This window comes from Thalassophryne amazonica, chromosome 2 (genome assembly GCF_902500255.1).
Source record: "Thalassophryne amazonica chromosome 2, fThaAma1.1, whole genome shotgun sequence".
Classification (NCBI taxonomy): Eukaryota; Metazoa; Chordata; class Actinopteri; order Batrachoidiformes; family Batrachoididae; genus Thalassophryne; species Thalassophryne amazonica.
Window position 1 is genome coordinate 103,713,811 of NC_047104.1, and position 23,023 is coordinate 103,736,833.

General features: G+C 41.0%; 1 protein-coding gene across 7 annotated transcripts in view; it reads left to right on the top strand.

Annotated features, from left to right (window-relative positions):
- The window catches only part of dennd2b (DENN domain containing 2B), a 189,901-nt gene that overhangs the window by 88,367 nt on the left and 78,511 nt on the right, over window positions 1–23,023 (top strand). For 5 of the 7 annotated variants that reach the window (XM_034191010.1, XM_034191028.1, XM_034191003.1 and 2 more), the window contains one exon: window positions 3,072–3,217. The exons of the other annotated variants lie outside the window; for them this stretch is intronic. In XM_034191010.1, coding sequence (XP_034046901.1) covers window positions 3,072–3,217 — 146 coding nt within the window. The remainder of the gene's footprint in view (window positions 1–3,071; window positions 3,218–23,023) is intronic. 7 annotated transcript variants of the gene reach the window in all.

Below are 23,023 nucleotides of genomic sequence, written 5' to 3' on the forward strand. Positions count from 1 at the left end.
ATGGTCTGATCTATGGTTCAAATCCCCGCCTGACTGGAAAATCACTAAGGGCCCTTGGGCAAGGTCTTTAATCCCCTATTGCTCCCGGTGTGTAGTGAGCGCCTTGTATTGCAGCACCCTGACAACGTGGTGAATGTGAGCCATAATTGTAAAGCGCTTTGAGCGTCTGATGCAGATGGATAAGCGCTTTATAAATGCAGTCCATTTACCATTTGTACAGATCAGTGGTTTCTGCCACTAGTCTTCCATGTTTTGGCCCGACTCATCGTTCGTATTGGACAGCGCGAAGCTACGTCACAGCTCAGAGCGTTGAAAGTCCAAAGGTGAACTTGAAAAGTAAAAGGAAAAAAAAAAACAACTTACATTTGTGTCCTGACAGTCCTCAGTGTCCCTCTGATGCTTTATCAGTGTTCAACAAGTTCAGAGCAGCGCATTGAACGTGAATGAAGATGGAAGGTCTTTAAGACGCGCTCCTAAATGTGATGAGTGCGCACATCGCTCGTTCGCACACCATCTCTTGCTCCGTTTTGCATACAAACGATCACAGGACAATTTGTTTTTTATTTTTGTTAATCAGATGACAGATCGTCGTCCTGAGGACTTGGTCAGCACTGGGTCCTGCTGCGCACGGAAGGATGACTGAGCAAGAGTTTCGGTGGGAAAGTGTCCATCATCCTCTTGTCATTCCATCGAGGCATCAGGCTGAGCGCATAAACACACAAACAGCAGTTCTGCGAAAGAAACTTTGCGCGCGTAACTCCCCCCACCTCTGTCCGGTTGAACTTATGTTTTTTCTTTTGTTCATTTAAAAAAAAAAAAGATTGGGTTGAACTTTGACCACGTCAGCCTGCCGACAAGTGGCAATGCGCACTCCCGTCAGAAGCGTCACGTCAAAAGCCAAGCTAAAGCGACGCTTCTGACGCCTCTAAAAAGCAACGCGTCTCACGCCTCTGACGCTTCCGACATGTGAAAGGCCCATTAATCTGCAGTAATGAGCCTGAAATAGCGCTGATCAAAATAATGAGGATAAAATCTATATCGGATTCCTAATCGGGATGCAACGTCCGATTTCGATCAAGTGTGAAACCACGTGATCGGGCCCAATTTCCGATCATGTGATTGGATCAGGACATCCCTGGCTGCTTCACATCCGTACATACATATCAGCATTCCATGCAAGTGAGCTCCCCCCCGCCACATATGTTGGGGGGGGCGGTGGGAGTGCACAACACATGCACGATACACACACGACACGTGTTGAGGGAGGAGCCGACACTCTGGCACACCACATGTGTGTTGCTTGGCAAATCCATGGGTCTTGGGGGCACTTAGACAAATTCCACAGCCAGCTTGAAAGTGGTCGCATGCTATCTACTCTCGTGCTGACAGCACGAATGGCCCCATATTTTCTAAGTGTCCAGCGAGCGGTGTTGGATGTTCGTGTGTGTCACCTGGAATTTGGCCGGCACCTGCCATGAGAGGGATCGAATGGGCTCTCACAGGGCACTCTCTGTCTTTCGGCTGCTGGTGTGCATGAATAGTTGTAGCAGTGTTAGAGGCAGCGACTGCCATGCAATTCCTCCTTTGTGCGCTAGTCAGCTTCAATCGTGCTATGTGTGAAGGGGCCCTTAATGTTAGCTTTTGTGTTTCTGAGTGCTTGCCATTTTTTCCTGCAGTGTACCTAGCAATTTGAAGGAAACATGACTGAATGAATGTCAGTATGTAATGGATGAAAAAAATGGTAGAGTCTGCTGTCTGTACTGGAGGACAGCACTGTTTTAATCCCCCTATAACTGCCACCGTGAATGCACACGTGGAACTCTCCATGATGCTTTTTTTACCTGGCTGTGTGCACGTGTATCTGACACTCTGCCACAATGCTGTTTTTACAGGCTGCCTGAAAATGTAGCTGTATTTCTTACTTTGGAAAAAGTTGGGATGACATTACACTGGTCAATAAAAAAAAAAAAAATTCTTGCGTGGACTTTGAGAACTGATTTCGGGTCATTTTGGGCTGCTGAATCTGAATCTGAGCTCAGATTTCCTCTATCATATCACGTTTTTTATAATCTGCATGTTCCATATTGATGGATTACGCAAAGGTTGCTCATTCACTCACCAGTTTGATTCCACTAATCATGTACAAAAGCAGCTTCAAAAGCATAGTTTTTAAACCAGGTTCGAGAAATTTTAACAAGAACTATAATATCATTTATGGTGCTGAAGAGCTGTGCGAGACTGCAACTTTTGCTTCAATGCTTGATACAAGAAATATGTTTTCATATCTCAAAAATGTGATGTGATCAGATTCGGATTCAGCACCCCAAGTTACCCAAAATCTGTTGAAAAACTCCATGCAAGAAAAATCTTATTGACCAGTGTTATTTTCAGGAGATATGGACTTTCTACTAGCTAGCGGATGTGCATGAGTATTGTGCGCTCTGCGTAGTTCAGTGCTCGGTACAGAGGAGATGACACACTTCACCCCTGCAAGTCTTAATTTTTTTTTCTTTTTTTGCCGTGACTGCATCCAAATTAACACATTTATCACTTTAAAAATGAGTCATCATGATGCGACATCACACTTGTGTAAACTTTGCAGTTAATCTGCAGCTCCGTTCTTATGTTGCAGCAGTTTGTCTACATTCCATTCAACGGCGCGCTGGGACATTTGCTCAGAGTGACATAAACACTGTTGGAAAACACAGAAAAACGCATACTAATGAGTACTTTGTTTTTGCCAGAGTCTGTAGCTGTTTGTATTGATTGGTGTATAGCTTTCAGATTGTTCACAAGAAGTGCACAGACTAATATGTGTTATGAATTCTGTACAACATGTCCTTTAATGTAATTCCAACAAAAATATTTGAATTCTGCGGTGGTTGAATTCTGCCACTGGAGAACATGAGAAACAAAACCCATCCATCTGGATTATTGTAGTACAATCTGGACTGTTTCGCTCTGCGCTTGTCTCGCCTCCAGTCTTATTACTGATTCCTTCTTCCTGTAATTTTGTGCACATGATATCTTTCCCAGAATTTTCTGTTCTGACTGTCTTTATTTCATTTTAGAGAATCGTGTGAGTCAGAGGATGCTGTGAGCCTACCATCTTCATATCCATCCTCGCCCACAGAGAATGGCACCACGACCACAGAGGCACATAGTCGGCCCAGTTCCAAAAGCACTTTAGAAGAGAACGCCTATGAGGACATAGTAGGTAAGGGCACTGGCTGTGAAAGGCATAGAAATGGGGTCCGTTTCATTATGATCCCTTGCTGGTTCTGACGGTGGTAATCCTGGACACCAGGGAGCACCAGGCAAAGAAGGCCACTCCGGGCCCACCCTACTCCCCCACTCACATAAGGCATTGCTAGTGTGTCTCACTTAGATGATCCCAGTACAGTACAGACGCAACATTTCATGGATGCTGTTGGTGCTATAATGTCAGTTTTTGTTGTGGAGATACAGTGGAGCTACTGAAATTCTTTCTGAGACTGCACCCCATCATGTCCCATTTTGGAGCCACTTAGGCTTGTTGGCACAGAGATTCAAGGTGAATCAGGATCATGCTTCTCTAGGTAAACAGCCTGTTGAAACATCTCTCTCGTCCTCCACTGCAATGATAGCAGATGATATGCATCCAAACCCATTTATTCATTGTCAGTTTATCATGTTACATTGTATATTGATGTAGAGCTCATCATATAATACATTCATACCTGCTTTGTGGGAATTCCCCTGATATTTGGGATAAACTCAATTTTTTCCAGAACACGAACCCCTGAGTGCCACAGCGCAGTGTCTCCAAACCACAGTGTGCAAGGAATGAAGGCAAAATCTGCAATGAGTGTCAGCCTGTGTGGGTTCTGACGCACAGTTTAGATTCAAATTCCTTTTTTTCCTCTCATTTAAGAGTGTGACTATGTGGGTCTATCACTCACACAATAGTTATTGTTTTAATGCAGAGGAGAGTCACCGCTCCTCAGAGAGCTTTTTATCTTTAGAAAAGAAAAAAAAAAAATCCTCCTTTTGTCCCTCACTTCACTTTTGGGAAGGAGAATAACTACAGGAAGTGAACCAGATTGAAGGGCTGGCAGCTATTAAGCAGTGAAAATGTACTGCGAGAAGACAGCTCAGTGAAACGGAGTCTCTGCAGAGCCACAGTGAAAGTTTGTGCAGCTCTCGTATGGTAGCGCGACATGACACATATGGTAGTTGTGTGTGGGTGTGTAGTACTGTTTCAGGCCTTCATAGGACCTGTAATGGGATTTATAGTTATCATTGCAAAATGTGGCCTTATCTGTTTGGGGACCCCCTTTTACAATACATTGACAGTCCATTACATTCATTCATCCATTGCCTGGTTTGCCTCTACTGACAGTGCACCCCTGGTCTCTGACTACAGGCACAGCGTGATTCCATGAATACTGAGGAACCTATGTGATTTTAAACATTAGAGTGCACACATTTATGAGTGACCCAGAAACAGGAGACAACAGTAATCCGGCCGTTTGTTTGCTGATGTCCAGATCAAACTTTAAACTCAATCTGAAGAATATGCACTCTGTAGCATTGTGAGGAAGTGCAGGAAATATTAAATATGAATCATTTTTATTTACCTATACAATTTGGCTCCCTTAGAGATAGGGTGACAAGTTCGGTCATTCATGGGGAGCTCGGAGTAGAGCCGCTGCTCCTTCGCATTGAAAGAAGCCAGCTGAGGTGGTTCGGGCATCTGGTAAGGACACCCCCTGGGCGCCTCCCTAGGGAGGTATTCCAGGCACATCCATCTGGGAGGAGACCCCGGGGAAGACCCAGGACTGGAGAGATTATATTTCCACACTGGCCTGGGAACGCCTCGGGATCCCCCAGTCGGAGGGGGTCAGTGTGCCCCGGGAAAGGGAAGTCTGGGGTCTCCTGCTCGAGCTGCTGACCCCACGACCCGAACCCGGATAAGCGGTTGAAAAAGATGATGATGATACAGTTTGTGTTCATCATCTGCAGTTAACATCATACCAAATACAATTTAAAAGATTTACAGTAATTCTAAATGCTGTGTCAAAACAAACAAAACTAAGACATGTATAGTCTTGTAAAGAAAGTATTAAGAACCTTAGTGTTTTTGCAGCACTGCGGTTTCTGATGGTTTTTCATCACTGGTGGGATTGCCATCAAGAACCCAGTGTGGTTCTGTTGTGTGGTTGTGGCAAAGCACAGCACCAGTGCATGCTCCCATACTTGGCTTTGCTTGACTTATATCAGTAAAAGATGCCCAAGTTTCATTCTTGTTAGTATTAATGGGGAATTATGTGTATTTTATTAATTAAAGTAGTATGTTTTAAAAAGGCAAATGATTCCATAAAGACAAATAGGGATAATAATCAGTGATTAATGAAGTGATCAATACAACACTAAAAACTACAACGTAAAACCAAAGCATGGGATAGTTCATGCAAGAAGAATTTAGTTTTTATGCTAAAGGATAGATATATTGTGTGTTAGTGCACTTTATTTTAAATTATGTGGTATTGAGAAGCTTTTAATTGTTTTTCAATGTGAATGTTTTGATATCCAATATAAGTGGCAGGTTTTAGGGCAAAATCATTTGATTATATCACTCACAGTTCTGGCTAGTGTTGTCGCAAGTATCATTATTTTCAATAGTATCTGTTACACACATAAAAAACCACAACAATATCCATTTGTCCGCAAAGTTGATATTACAGAGACAAACATTGAAAATTTTACGTATTTACATTTTTATTTGATTTCTTTTGGAAGAGGTTGATTGTGTTTTGCAGTTTACATGAGGGGTTTTTTGTTTGTTTGTTTTTGCTTTAGCACTGGCACAGCGGAAGCAACTGTGATGATCACAACTGTAAACCTCTGAAATAAATTACATCACGTAATTGTAAAAATCTTGATACCTTCTGGTATCAGTACCAAGAACTAGAATGTTGGTAATGTTTTATTCCTGTTGTTACTACAGGCATTAATACAAACTACAGCAGAGCACATACCTCAGGTGCACAAATAACTCGTGTTCTGATCAAAAACCTTTCAGTGTTTGAGAAGAAGAGGGTTAAATACAAATTTCAGAACAACAAAGTGTGATTGGTTTTCAGTGCCAATGTGAATAATAAACATTGGTGCATAACCTTTTGAGTAATTCTGAGGACAAATTGAATCAAAAGCGTGACCTTCTCCATGGCAGTAAATAGGAAATGCGTTATCTGTATCTCAAAGTCATGAGATACCCAAGAAGGGTGAGGTTATCGAAAAGACCGTGCTCATAATCAGAGCAAATATGTACACATATGAAGGTTATGGTTGATGTAACAGTGGCCTGAGAAGACAGTTAATATATGTTTTAGTGAAGGTTTGTGGTGCATGATTTATTAGTGCCAAGAAGGACATGAACATGGGTTGTCTCCTCTGTTTGCACAGTTCCTTTTTGTTAATAAGAAGTAGTCTAAAAGTTGACACGGTGGCTTACTGTTGTGGGATTGCTTCCTGCCTGGTCCTTTCTGTGTGGAGTTTGCATGTTCTCTCAGTGTTCATGTGGGTTTCTTCCAGGTACTCTTTCTTATGACCATTTCTAAACAAATATGCAGGTTAGGTGAATTGGTGACCAAATTGACAGTTGTTTGTGTGAGTGTGAATGAGTTTGTCTGTCTATATGTTGCCCTGCGATAGACTGGCATCCTGTCCAGGGTGTACCGTGCCTCATACCCTATGACTGCTGAGATGGGCTCCAAGCTCCCCATGACCCTTGATTGGAGTAACGGGTATCAAAAATGAATGAAGTAGTTTAAAACTAATCAACCTATTTACATGACACTTTGTAGAAAGGATTGTTGTTACACGAGGAAGAAGTCATAAGGAGATTATCTTTTTTAACATTGTGAGACAGGATGTTTTTGATCTTTTTGTCGAGAGCTCAATGTAAGATCTAGACATGTCATGATAAAAATTGGAGGACGTGAGTCTTGTGCTGCTAGGTTGAGATAAAGGTTCAGTTCCTTGAATATTTCTGGGCCTTTATAGAAGTACTGTACTGAATTTCTACCACACCTGCCCCAACAAATGACATTTGTAAATTACATTTCTTCATCGTGTTACCTCATTTCCGCAGAACATCACATGATATGTGAGGGTAGACAAAGCAGCTGGCATCTGTCACTTGGCTGTGGTGGCTAACGCAAGTGTCTCATAACGTACATCTTGTCCATAAGTTGTGTTGTCATCACCTTTTCAATTTTCTGTAGGATATGTAGCTGTGTCTATATTAATATGTGACCTGTATTTTGTATTTTGGTCTACCATGTAATATTGTTGCAAATACTCTGACAAGTGTAAAATGCAAACATGGATGAGAAGATTGAATAATATGCCAAAGAATCCAATTTATTTGTAATTCATGCTATCCACTCAGCACCAAAAAACAAGATACTCAACAACACCACAGTTAATGCCTTTTCATGCTTGTATTACTCCTTAACTCCATGGACACACAATTGCTTTGATGCAGTTGTGCACCTTTCAAAGGTCTCCATCGGAGTTGGTGGGAGTCAGTTCACCACCAGAACAGTAGGAGGTGCAACATTTTTTGTGAAGACTGGCCTATTATCCCATGAAAGTCATGGGATAATTATCCCCTCAGTCACAGTCAGTCAGAGCTGCGTGTCGTCAGAGCGAGCTGCAAAAAGTTTGTACCTGAGTTTTCAGAGGTGGTGTTTGTGGTTGCCATCTGCCACGCCGGTGTTTGCCAACCCGGACAGTGGGAATACCACCTCAACCGGCAACTTAGCCCCGCGACTGGACAGCAACAACGTCCGAGGCCCAACGTGGTGAATTCACTGAGGCCGCGCGCTGCGTCATTAGAGCCGCGCGTCACGAGTGCCGCTTCCCCGAGGCCTCGTGCAGCCACCGCGGATCCATCAGCGCGGAAACACCGAGGCCGCGCGGCACCAGCGCACTGCAGATCCATCCCGGTGACAAACAACGCAGGCTGTTAACATCGGCGATCGACAAGCTGCTCATAAGCCGACCATGGGGCCTAAGAAGGTTCTGACAGCGGAGGAAGGTGACGATATTAAAAAATCTCTGGACTTTCTATCAGAGGAGATTTCTGTTGTGAAGCAGCAACAGAAATCAATCATGGATCTGGTGGAGGAGGTGAAGGCATTACGGCTCCAGAATGCCGAGAAAGACCGGCATCTGGTGCAGCTGGAAAATAGAGTGGCTGAATTGGAGCAGTACACCAGAATTAACGACGTCATCATCACAGGTCTTCACATCAAACCACGGTCCTACGCACGGGCGGTAACAGATGAGAGCGGAGGGGAGCCCAGTGAACAGGAGGTCAGCTCTGTGGAAAAACAGGTTGCTGATTTCCTCCTATCTAAAGGTATAGAAATGGATTTAAATAACATTGAAGCGTGCCACCCTCTGCCCCGGAGAAATGACGGTGATAAACGAACCGTCATCATGAGATTCATCAACAGAAAACACAAAACAGCACTGTTAAAACAAGGAAGAAAACTGAAAGGGACAAACGTATTCATCAATGAACATCTCACCAAACGGAATGCCGACATCGCCAGGAAAGCACGCTTCTTGAAGAAACAGGGAAAAATCCAGCACACATGGACTTCAAACTGTAAAATATTCATCAAACTGAACGGATCACCAGAACAAGCAAAAGTCATGGCAATAAGGAACATCGAGGAGCTGGACAAATATGAACAATAGTGTTTCTTAAAGCGAGGATCTGGACAAATATGACCAATAAGGTATGAGGACACAAACACATCACAACACCATGACACAGACCAGAGGAACCTATTCATCTACTACCTATTCATCTACATCTGGAGACAAGAAGGATATAACTCAAAGGATTGCTGATCATGGAAAAGTAGAACTGAGAACATTTAAATACACAGACCACAATGTACTGGACTTGGAGCACGATATAGACCCGGACAATAATTTCTTCTCAAATATCAATGACAGTTGTTGCTATTATACAGATGAACAGTTTAATCGGATCATTAGAACGGATAACAAATTATCAATAATCCATTTCAACAGCAGAAGTCTATATGCAAACTTTAACAACATTAAAGAATATTTAAGTCAGTTTAAAAAATATTTAACATAATTGCTATATCAGAAACATGGATCAATGAAGATAAAGGAATGGATTTTGAACTGGATGGATATGAATTTAATTGTGTAAACAGAAAAAATAAGAGTGGAGGAGGAGTGGCTGTGTATGTGGATAAGAACATGGATTATAAAATAGTAGACAATATGACAACTGTGATTGATAACTTATTAGAATGTATAACTATTGAAATATGTGAAGAAAAAAGCAAAAATGTATTAGTCAGCTGTATATATAGAGCACCAGGATCTAGTATTGAAACATTCACTGACTGTATGGGAAAAATGTTCTCAAAAACTAATCAAAAAACTGTGTTCATTTGTGGTGATTTAAATATTGATCTGCTCAATCCAAATAAGCATAAAATAACAGATGAATTTATCAGTATAATGTACAGTATGAGTTTATATCCAAAAATCACCAGGCCAAGCAGAATTACATCCCATAGTGCTACCTTAATTGATAATATATTCAGCAATGATATTGAGAATAACACTGTGAGTGGATTATTAATCAATGACATTAGTGATCATCTACCAGTTTTCATCGTTTATAATAGAAACCATCGGCGGAATCAGCCAGAGGAGAAAATAAAATACAGGCGAGTGCGGACAGAGGAAAACATGAACACACTAAAGAAGGATTTACAGGAGCAAAACTGGGAAAAGGTATACAGTGAAAGTGATGTTGATAGTGCATATGAAACTTTTTTACAAATATTTACATCATTATATGATAAAAATTGTCCAATTAAACAAGACTACAGAAAACAAAAAATCCAAGCTCGACCATGGATGACGAAAGGGTTACGAAATGCATGTAATAAGAAAAATACACTGTATAGAGAATTCATAAAACTAAAGACTAAAGAGGCAGAAAATAGATATAAGAAATACAAAAATAGATTAACTAATATTATACGGGTATGTAGGAAGGAATATTATAGTAACATATTATATAATAACAAAAACAATATTAAAGGAATATGGGATATATTAAATAGCATTATCAAAAATGGTAATAAAAAACAGAGTTACCCTCAGTATTTCATTGATAATAATGTCAAGAAGGAAAATAAGGATGAGGTAGTCAACGGTTTTAATAATGTTTTTGTAAATATTGGACCAAGCTTGGCAGAAAAAATTCCCGATTCCCAATCTGAGGATTGGGATAATAATCTTATAGAAAGAAATCCCTGTTCAATGTTCCTCACAGCAGTGGATGGAAATTAAATTACAGACATTGTGAATAATTGTAAATATAAAACATCTACCGATTTAAATGAAATTGATATGGTGGTGGTAAAACAGGTCATTGAATGGATTGTAGAACCATTAACATACATCTGTAACTTATCATTTCAAACCGGTAAATTTCCCAATCAAATGAAAATAGCTAAGGTTGTGCCGCTGTATAAGACTGGGGATAGACACCACTTCACAAATTATAGACCTGTTTCTTTGCTTCCACAATTTTCCAAATTATTAGAAAAGTTATTCAATAATAGATTAGACAAATTCATAATAAACATAAATTACTTACTGATAGTCAATATGGATTCAGAGCACATAGTTCAACATCACTTGCATTAATAGAATCAGTTGAGGAGATTACAAACGCCATAGACCACAAATTACATTCAGTTGGAATATTTATAGACCTTAAAAAGGCTTTTGATACAATTAATCATGACATATTAATCAATAAACTTGAACAGTATGGGATTAGGGGGTTGGTGTTGCACTGGGTGAGAAGCTACTTAAGTAACAGAAAACAGTTTGTGAAGTTGGGGGAATATACATCATCATGCTTGGACAATGCTTGTGGCGTCCCACAGGGGTCAGTATTGGGTCCAAAACTGTTTCTAATTTATATAAATGATATTGTCAATGTTTCCAAAATATTAAAATTAGTATTATTTGCAGATGACACAAGCATTTTTTGTTCAGGGGGGGATTTGCAGGAGTTACTGAGGAGGATCAGTATAGAAATGGGAAAATTGAAAATATGGTTTGACAGAAACAAATTATCATTAAACTTAAGTAAAACAAAATACATGTTATTTGGCTATTGTAATACAGACATACAGGTTCAGTTACAAGTCGAGGGGGTAGATATTGAAAGGGTACATGAAAATAAGTTTCTGGGGGTGATAATAGATGATAAGATAAACTGGAAGACTCATATAAAACATATACAAAGTAAACTGTCAAGAAGCATTTCAGTTCTAAACAAAGCGAAACATATTCTGGACCACAACTCACTCCGCATTCTTTACTGCTCACTGGTTTTACCATATTTACAGTACTGTGCAGAGGTATGGGGTAATACTTATAAAGGTACAACACAATCACTATCAGTAATGCAGAAAAGAGCTATAAGAATTATTCATAATACTGGCTATAGAGATCATACAAATCCACTATTTTTACAATCCAAATTCTTAAAATTCACAGACTTGGTTCATTTTCAAACAGTACAAATTGTGTATAAAGCAATAAACAATTTACTTCCAGCAAATATTAAAAATATGTTTTTTAACAGATCAGTGGATTACAGTCTGAGGGGGAAATTTAATTTAAAGCATCAGTGGGCACGAACAACATTAAAAGGTTTCTGTATTTCTGTCTGTGGGGTGAGGATGTGGAACAGATTGGGAGTGGGGCTCAAGCAATGTCCAAGCATGAACCAGTTCAAACAGCGGTACAAAAATATGTTTTTTTCTGGGTATAGGGAGGAGGAAGGGTAATGAGGGTTAGGGTGTTTTTGTTTTTTCCTTCGGCTTGTAAATATATAGTATTTTGTATGTAAGTAGGTATGTGAAGGTGTATATTTATGTTTGTGTATATATATGTGTATATATGTATATGTGTATGTATGTTGATGTGTGTATGTATATATATATATGTGTATGTATATGTATATATATATATATATATATATATATATATATATATATTGATATCGGTTTAGGTGTGTAGGAATCTATGTGTATATGTGGCAAAGGGTATTACTGGTTGTGGGGAAGAAGGGGTAGGGTGAAGCATCAGCTTATTTATCCCTACCCCTTCTTCCCCACAACGGACATGTTGGGTACACAGTAGGAACTTTTTTGTTGTTGTCTTTACTGATCTATCTTGTAATTGTTGTTGTATCAAATGTTCGAAATAAACAGTTTTCATTCATTCATTCATTCATTCATTCAAAGACGTTGATTGTGAAACCAAAAAAGTGAGATTCTGGAAATGATGTCGTTAGTCGATCAGTCATAGCCTGTTCAATCTCTGCGTGGTCTCTGTCGTCTCGACATGTAGTTACAATTTTTGGGAGGTGCACATCAGGCTATGGAGAGAGGCTCCGAGGGGGAGCCGACCAAACGGTCTACCCCCCGCCCTGTCTCCACTGCGCATACATCATTTCGGAGCTCAGACGCTCTGTGGATGGACTGTCTTTACCCAAAGCAATCAAATGGATTAATGGGATTATTAACCATCAGACGACAAGATAAAACCTCTTAAATCATTCTAAAGTCAGTTTTAAGCAGAAATGAGGCCATTTTAAGCAGAAATGAGGCATTAATCCGTGATGCTTTGAAATCTGAGATTCTCTAAATTCAGATAACTTTTGTATGCGTTGAGATTATAACAAGTTTGTGTTAGTTTCTGAGGCTAAATGCTGGTCTGCAGGACCACTTACCTTTGCCAGTCATGTCATTCTGAAGAAATGTCCCCAGGTGGTGTGGATTACAGAAAAATTTGAGAGATTTTGGTCCGTTATTGATCTTGTAGTTTTCAAACCACTTTCATGAGACTCAGGGCTTGACTCTTTTTTTTTTTTTTTTGCTCTTTCTTGCACCATTGCGAAGCTGAGTGAGGATTCACAGTGACTGGGTTTGTGATTGTCCAGAATCAAGAGTAAGATTCAGGCTGTCAAAGATTCCCTTTCTGATGGACTCGGCCAGCAGAAGTGTATGTGTATGCGGTGAAAGTATTGAATGTTTAGAGACATTCACTTATTGAAGCATTGACATTCATGTCTCTCAGTCCCCACTCTTTGAGACTGCGAGATATCTGGGAAGAACTTATGGACCCATGAGGTTACTGGAGAGGGGTGTTTGGTGATAGCTTTGGTTTAAAATGAAGCTCCAAGTCTTTAGGGTCCTGGTGCTTCCTGTCTTACTGGGTTGTTGTACTTTAGTCCTAGGTCTCTTTGAAGGATCATTTGGGTACCATTGGAATGACTTTGTGTTAAATGAATGTTTAATTTGGGAGACTAAAATGAGGTGTATCACTTGCGTTGGAAGGGCACATCAGCTATGACATTTTGGCCATGTGGCCCATTTCTTGAAACCAGGTGCCTCAGTGTTGAGGATCCCAGCAGCTGGAGAAAGCCAAGAAAATGCTCATGTTTCATTTTGGCTGCAGACGAAAAATGGATTCTTTCATGATATCAGAATGAACTGGTTGTCTGCATGGGTATTTTCCATCCAGGATCCTTAGTGGTTCTGTAGAGTCCTGTATGCAGCAAGACCTGGAACCAGAGAATGCTTCCAGACCTGAGCTTTCTCTCTCTGGTTGACTGAAAACTTCCTGACTACTGTGTATTTTAAGCCAAAAAACAACAAAAAAGATAAATAAAGAGCTGCATAATAATTATTAATTATACTAATTCAACTGGGTACAAATGACTGTTTAAAGAGATCTGTTTCTTGTTAAAGTTTTGATTATCTGGGATTTGGCTTCACTCTTTTAGGAACAGATTGTGTATTTCACTGTAAACAGTATCAACTCAATAGTTCTCTGGATGCACGACTAAAGTGTGTGAAGTACTGAACACAATGAAGAGCCAAATTCCTTTCCACTAGCAAATGACCCCAGGCTTTCTGCCCGGTCCAGCTGCCAGTTCCCCTAGTGCGCACTTAATGTGGTGAAACTGTGTGTGTGTGTGTGTCTCTAACTTGATCGTCATAAATTCTGTGTCTCACACTGAAACCTGGAGTTGCAACACAGTCATTATTCACATACTGAATGACGTTGATGATAAATTCTCAATAGTGACCAAATAAGAGTTGCTTTTCTTTGCTCTGCGAGGTTACGTCACACTGATTTAATCTGCCAATTAGTGATTAGTAACATACTCATTAGTGTTATGTTTGAGAATGTGATGTTGTTTTGGGAGTTCTCATCAAAATCACCATTTAAGTGCATGGGATACTTTTTGATATGAACCCCAATAAAGAGCTCATTGTTCATCCAGCACTGAGTATTGTTTTGCAAAACTCGATTTGTTCCAGAGACTCGTCTTTGAAGGAGTTTGAAGCTGCTCCAGTGATTTCAAACTTTAGTTCTGTTGGACTGGGGGTTTCCACCACAGTTATGCAGTGGTTTACAGGTCAGATGTTCCATTTGAGAAGCAGCCACAGCAGTGGGAAATGAGCCATGTTTTGGTCTCATGGTACCCCATCTAACAGACAACTCATACAGTGGACCAGAAGTCTCCACACATTTCCTGACCTTGGCTGCCTTAGATAATTCACAAACATTGCCTTGGATTTTGGCACTTTTGAGTGATGTTAGAGGCTAACTTGAATGATACAAGTCATTTGTGTTTGTTCCACAGGGCTGCTGGGGATGCAAGCTAGATTGTGGTAGAAGCATCTGCAGTTAGTGATGAGATAAATGGAGTATGACTGAGTGATATGTTCTGAGGCTGATGAATCACATCCTGGGCAACAGTGAAACTATGATTCAGTTGTCTGTCTCACTGAGGCTGTATCATGCACAACCACATCATTTTGTCATGTTCATTGACGTGTTTTTTTTTTCTGGAGTTGTCCTTCTGATTCTCATTTGATAAAGAAGACGTAGTTTTCATGTGTAGCTACCTAAATAGACCTTGACTGACCTTTGACTGATTTGTTTTGTTGCTGCTCAAGTTGGTCTTGTGTCTGTCATTGTTGAATTTAGTAAAATGTTTAAAGTGGACAGACTCAGCCAACCTATTAGACCTGTTCAAACCTCTGATTTTTTCGTCCTACCCTTGATCCATTTTTTTACTGCTCAATTTACTGTTTATATATATATATATATATATATATATATAAAACAAACATGTTAATGTCTACATATATGGACCTAACGGTATCGCTTGACTGTGATGATGTCATATTTTTCCATAGCCTCACTTTTTGTTATGTGTGGTTTTCTTATGAAAATCCATGGTAAGAAATTCTTTCAGCTGAGAATCAGAGAGTATAAGATCCAGATCTGGAAGAGTTGATACTGATTGAAGGGTGTTAATCCCTTCAGGTCAGACATGGGTTTGACCCTCATCACTTACAATATGATTCAAATTGTGATCCAGTTACACATATACATTTTTGGCCCCATGTTTTTGTTATTCTTCACATGAAAGACTCCAGAAATACACTTCAATGCGGTCATAACCAGACTATCCCCAGAATTGACACAGATTGTGGTGCTGACACTGTATTTACAAAGCTGTTACCGAAATTTCATCCAGAGAATCGTTTCCCTCGAGAAAGCAGTGCCACGAGACTGCAAGTTTTCCACTTTACAGGGTAAACTGATACTGATGTTGTTCCTAAAGATTGTTCCATGTCTCACGCTGTCTAGAGAGTGCATTGTGTACCCAAAATGTACAATCGCAATATGCAGTTGAGGTGTGTCTACTTCCTACATAATGTCTGAGAGTGCGTTATAGACTTGCACACTTGTAATCAGAGCAGTAGATTAGTACCCTCCAGTACATCAGCAGCTATGCAGACATATCATTTTCCAAGCGGGCACTCATTACGGCGCTGCTTCAGTTTAATGGACTTGTGACACAACATGGGGTCAGAGTGAGCCCTTGTATAGTGATGTGCAGGCTCATTGCCGTGCTCCATTTTACTGTATGGCACAGCTTGATTGCGAAGATTCCTGACATGGTTGTGTACACCATTAGATCTAAACATATTTCAGTATTGACAGATTTTGTGACCCTTGAGTTCTCCCTTACAGCATATTACTAGAGAAAGCAATTAATGTTAACGAGATTCTAGTGTAGACTGTTGGCTTTAATGTGAGGGTCATTACATTCACATCTTGTGAATAGTCTAAGAATTACAGCTCTTCTTCTGTGTGATCTGTGTTTGATAAAGGGGCAGCACGGTGGATTAGTGGTTAGCACTGTTGTCTCACAGCAAGAAGGTATTGATTCCAACTGTGGCCTTTGTGTGTGGAGTTTGCATGTTCTCCCTGTGTTTGTGTGGGTTTCCTCTGGGTTCTCCAGTTTCCTCCCACATTTAAAGACATGCAGGTTAGGTGAATTGGAAACTTTATAATTGTCCACGTCTCCCTTGCAAAAGAGATCTCCATTTCAGTGGTATTAACCTGGTTAAATAAAGGTTAAATTAAAAATTGAAATAAAGGATCAGAAATAATTGGCCAGTTAGCTGCTCATCTCTTTCGCAGTTGTTTGGATTATTGTCTCAATAATTCATTGACAAGTCAGCAGCTGAACCATCTCGATCAGCCAGTCAGAGCATGTGTAGCATTGCAGCCATATAATAAACAGATTTATTACACTTTTCTGTACTCTTTCCATTGGCTTCATAATTGATTATCTGAAGTCTGAACAATATGTAACACGTGAAATTAATTTGACACCTTTTTTTCCCTTGCAAACTTGTCAACAGAATAATGAGGAAATAATACACACAGCTGTGAAACCGTTCTTCAGCAAATTATACAAATACTTTCATACCTCTTAAAAGAAGAAATCACAGTGAACGAGTGCTATCAAAACAGTTAATGTGATTTGGACGTGTTTAACCTCAACAAGATCATCACCATGAGCTATGCTTAATTGCTAACATAACAAAAAAAAAAAACTTTGCCAGTGTCCAAATATTTATGGACTTAATTGCGTTTACCTTATTCATTGGGTTCATTGGGTTTACTCTGATATGCACAGGAAAGTGGAACACAGCTACTAAATATTTTTTTCTTTCTATGGACAGATCATGCTGCTTTTCTTTCTTTTAAAACTTCCCCCTCATCCATTTCAACGCCATCTGGCTCTGTTTTTATTCTTCAATGTGGTTTCTTCACTTTCTCACAACCTTTTTCAGACCCTGCCAAAAAGCTATTCTCAGAGCACATGTCTGTATAGACATGGACTGTGGGGTTACACAAGTTTTCTCTTTATTGAAGTTGGCTCTTTGCCAAATGACATCAGCGAGCACTGTGCGGTGCTCTGTAACATTTCTGCTACCAGTCAGTGATAAAGCTACATCTATGGAGAAAGGTCTATGCATGGTCTATGCATAATTTAACCTTTTGCGGTCTAGCTTTTCCTTAAAGTGATGTGAGAATTGACATGGTAATACAGTATCATGTGTAAGCACTGTTGAAGCAACATGATATATATATATATATATATATATATATATATATATATTCTCTCAGAGTGTTCAGTAGTTTATTCAAGTGAGTTATCAAGCCAACGTGTCCTCCATACACGCAGTTAATACGTGTATGGAGGACACTCTGACAGTCCAGAGGTAGCATGGATTGTCGGGTCATATTGTGTCATATTGTGACAGATGCAATGTCTGACACCAATAACAAATATAATCCCAGAATCGGTCATGTTTCTTATCACCAGACAAGGAGCAGGGTGGGAGCAGACTTTTCCCCCTGCAGTGAGTGTGGAGCTGCAGCCATAGACTGTATACATACTGGACAGAATCTACATGATGTCACCCATTGGTTTTCTATGGAGACCTGGAAGAGTCAAAATGAAGCCCGTGTCTGAGCTATGTTCTGTACAGTGCCATGTTCACTGAATCGAAATGACAAAACTCATTAGTACGTAAAGGGAGTGAAACACATATGACAAAAGATGCTTGAACACACCCTGTTCGTAGAGTCAGAATCACTTAACCTCTGTTCGGGTGTTTATTAAATCATATTTTTGGGCACTGTGCTGTGGTTCTCCTAATGTTTTTTCTTTGTTGTTGATATTAAAAGTTATGAGCCACGTATTTTCCTCAGTAATCATGCGTTAAGTGGACCTAATGGGTGAAGCTACTGACGGCTGCTAAAAGTGCTAACACCATTACCATACAACATTAAATCTCATGAGAATTTCATTCAGTGTGAATATTCCAACAGAAACATCTGATCCATTCTGTGGAGACTTTCAAGTCCAGACTTAAGACGCACTTATTTTCCCTTTCGTATGGCTAGCATACTGGCATCCTATAGTCCTGCGCATTTTATTCTTTTAATTCATTTATTAGGAAACGGAGCGTGCCGTGGCCTGAACTTTACCTAAATTCTGGGTCTTTTAGTGAAGCTTAGGGCTAGTGGCCGGCGATCACCTTAGTATCCTGTTTTTCTTGTTGTTTAATGCTGGCAATTATATTCTTTCTGATGCCTGTTTTGTTTTTTTTTTTGTCTCTGTTTAAGGTGCCGCTCCATCCAGAGATGGGTGTGGTATTTGTGCTGAAAACCCTCCTGTCCTGTGCACCAATAGCATTTCTTGTATATTTGTTTTGTGAATTGTTCTGTAATTTGTGTCTGTAGCATGGCCCAAGCAGAGGGTCACCCCTTTGAGTCTGGTCTGCTTGAGGTTTCTTCCTCATAGGGAGTTTTTCCTTACCACTGCTGCTCTGGGGGTTAGTAACGTTAAACCTTACTTTTGTGAAGCGCCTTGAGGCAACTCTGTTGTGATTTGGCGCTATATAAATGAAAATAAATCCATTAGGACGTTTCACCGCACAACAGCAGACACAGTCTCCGCTACTAGCTGCATCAAGTGAACACTTAAGCTAAAGACTAGATTCGGAGATGCTCTGCTCAGCAGCTGTCACTCAAAGCGACCATGGCCCCAAAGTTTCAGAACTTTATAGCTTCAAACATCTTAAACTAACAACTTAGAAAAAATTCACGCCGTACAGTTGTCACGGAAGAGGAAACTACCTGTAAAGACCAAAACCATTTTTTTGTACCAGGCTGTAAACATGTTGATTTGTGGTCTAAAGTTGAACATTTTAACACAGAGTTCTATGGGAAAGTGCACTGCTTTGGAGCCAGCCTCAAGTGGAGAGTCCAGGTACTGCACTTCTGACTCAGCTTCATTTTTAGCGGTCTCAGGTGCACATCAGGCAGCAGACATGGCTGTCTGTGTGCATTTCAGCTGTTTATTCTACACACTTTTTATCTTCTGTGACTGTATTTTAGTGACAGAAAATATTAGGTCTTCTGTGACTATATATACATATACAAGGTCTGTTAGAAAAGTATCCGACCTTTTTAATTTTTTGCAAAACCATATGGATTTGAATCACGTGTGATTGCATCAGCCAAGCTTGAACCTTCGTGCGCATGCGTGAGTTTTTTCACACCTGTCGGTTGCGTCATTCGCCTGTGAGCAGGCTTTGTGTGAGCAGTGGTCCACCCCTCTCGTTGGATTTTTATTACGAATAAATGTCTGAATGATTTGGAGCTTTGCTGCATCAAATTTTTCCAGAAACTGTGAGAGACCTCCAGGTGGACACCATTCTGAAAATTCAGATGGCTTTCAGGGACGATTTTATGGGGATTACACAGATTAAGCCGGTTTAAAGACCGCCCACAGCATCTGAGAGTGTGGCGCACTCCGAGCGCCGATCGACAGGCTGACACCCCGCTGAAACAACCAGATCATTTCCAACGTGAAGGCTTTGTTGATCCGGGATGTCATCTGACTTCCACAAAAATGGCAGAAGACGTGGACATCAAGACTTTTTCGGCACATTCCACTGTTACAGGAGTTTTTTTCATGGAAAGAGAAGCGGAGGGATGCGCCACGGAGCCGTTCATGGCGCGGGACAAAAGCACCTCCGTGTTGGTCTCACAGGACGGCTTTCAGATGGCTTTCAGACGGCTTTCGGTGGCTTTTCAGTCATGTGACTATCCGAGAAATTGTGCATGAGCTGGACATGCCAGAACATGTCCTGTGAGGTTTCATCACGGCGTTGCTTTGCGCTATGTGGCTCCACCGCGACGCGCGGAATTCCTCCGCACGTCTGTCTCAATGTGCCGAAAAAGTGCAGATGTCCACGTCTTCCGCAATTCCTGTGGAAGTCAGACGACGTCCCGGATCAATACAGCGTCCAGTGTGGAAATGAACGGCACATTCCACTGTTACAGGAGTTTTTGTCATGGAAAGAGGAGCAGAGGAATTCCGCGTGTCGCTTTGGAGCCACATGGCACAAAGCAACGCCGTGATGAAGCCTCACAGGACATGTTCGGGCATGTCCAGCTCATGCACAATTTCTCGGATAGTCACACGACTGAAAAGCCACCAAAAGCCATCTGAAAGCCGTCCTGGGAGCCATCTGAAAGCCGTCCTGTGAGAGGTGCTTTTGTCCCGCGCCATGAGCTGCTCCATGGCGCATCCCTCTGCTTCTCTTTCCATGAAAAAAACTCCTGTAACAGTGGAATGTGCCGAAAAAGTCTTGATGTCCACGTCTTCTGCCATTTTTGTGGAAGTCAGACGACGTCCCGGATCAACAAAGCCTTCACGAATTTTCCGAATGGTGTCCACCTGGAGGTCTCTCACAGTTTCTGGAATAATTTGATGCAGCAAAGCTCCAAATCATTCAGACATTTATTCGCAATAAAAATCTGACGAGAGGGGTGGACCACTGCTCACACAAAGCCTGCTCACAGGCGAATGATGCAACCGACAGGCGTGAAAAAACTCGCGCATGCGCACGAAGGTTCAAGCTTGGCTGATGCAATCACACGTGATTCAAATCCATATGGTTTTTGCAAAAAATAAAAAGGTTGGATACTTTTCTAACAGACCTCATATATATATATATATATATATATATATATATATATATACACACACGAGGTCTGTCAATAAAGTAACGGTCCTTTTTATTTTTTCAAAAACTATATGGATTTCATTCATATGTTTTTACGTCAGACGTGCTTGAACCCTCGTGCGCATGCGTGAGTTTTTCCACGCCTGTCGGTGACGTCATTCGCCTGTGAGCACGCCTTGGGAAGGAGTGGTCCTGCCCCCTCGTCGGATTTTCATTGTCTGGAAATGGCAGAATGAAAAGGACTTTTTTCCATCAGAATTTTTTCAGAAGCTGTTAGAGACTGGCACCTGGAAACCATTCGAAAAATTTATCTGGCTTTCGGTGAAAATGTTACGGGCTTCACAGAGAATAAGGTCTGTTACTACAGCTTTAAGGACCCCTTTAAGGATGCTCGGCACGCCGCGCTCCGAGCTGCGAAGATGCGGCACAAGCCACTGAACCATTTCTAAATGGATGGCTCTGTGGATACGAGACCGTCGTGTGCTCTGTCTCTGGTTATCACAAGAGCTGGACATCAGCCATTTTCCGGCAGATTTCACTTTTAACAAGAGATTTTGTCATGGAAAGCCGCGCGGAGGCTTCGCGCGTAAAGACCGATTCGCTTTGGAAGCGAGACAAAGGAACACCTCCGTTTCGGCGTGTCAGAGGACAAGTTTGGACATGTCTATCTCGACTTTCAATGCTTACCAGTCCAGTAAGTATCAGTGAAATTGTGGAGAGCTGGACAAAATCTCTGATGGAAAAAAGTCCTTTTTATTCCGCCATTTCCAGACAATGAAAATCCGACGAGGGGGCGGGACCACTCCTTCCCAAGGCGTGCTCACAGGCGAATGACGTCACCGACAGGCAGGGAAAAACTCATGCATGCACACGAGGGTTCAAGCATGTCTGACGTAAAAACATATGAATGAAATCCATATAGTTTTTGAAAAAAATAAAAAGGACCGTTACTTTATTGACAGACCTCGTTTATATATATATATATATATATATATATATATATTTTGAACAGTGCACATTTAATTTTCCCTTTTTTTCTCTCCATCTGTGTGTGTACGGTGCACGTCTTCTTTTTTTTTTTAGAGTTGCTCATCAATATGGCAGTCAACCTTCCGTTTGAATCTTTATATTTTTACAATTTATAAATTTAAGAATATTGCTATCAGCTGTCCCTTGGTATAATCTGGATCACAGGGCTCTGAGTGTTGTTCTAAATGCTGAACAGAAAATGGCTTCTTGAAGCTCGATACCAGTCATGTGATCATTTTCAATTGCTGATTTTTTTTTTTTTTTTGCACTGTTGGGGTGTACCTCTGTGCCTGTACAAGGTCTGTTAGAAAACTATTCTACATTTTTATTTTTTTAAAAAAACTATATGGATTTGAATCATGTGCGCTTGCATCATCCAAGCTTGAACCTTCGTGCGCATGCGTGAGTTTTTTCACGCCTGTCGGTTGCGTCATTCGCCTGTGGGCAGGCTTTGAGTGAGCACTGGTCCACCCCCCTCGTCGGATTTTCATTGTCAGGGAAATGGCTGAGCGATTGGAGCAGCGCTGAATCAAATTTTTCCAGAAACTGTGAGAGACAGCCAGGTGGAAAACATTCGGAAGATTCAGACGGCTTTCGGTGAGGATACTCTGGGTGTCACACAGATTAAGGAGCGTTACAACCGGATTAAAGACGGCCCACAGCGGCGGAGGGCGCACCGCGCTCTGAGCGGCCATCGTCAGGCTGAAATGACCAGATCATTTCCAAAGTGAAGGCTGTGTTGATCCGGGACGTCGTCTGACTACCAGAGAAATTGCAGAAGAGTTGGACATCAGCACTTTTGCGGCACATTCCACTATTACAGGAGATTTTGTAATGAAAGACGTGCGGAGGAATTTGCGCGTCGGGACGGAGCACAATGGCGCGCAACAAAAAGCACGTCCGTGTTGGAAGTCTCACAGGACAAGTTGTGACAT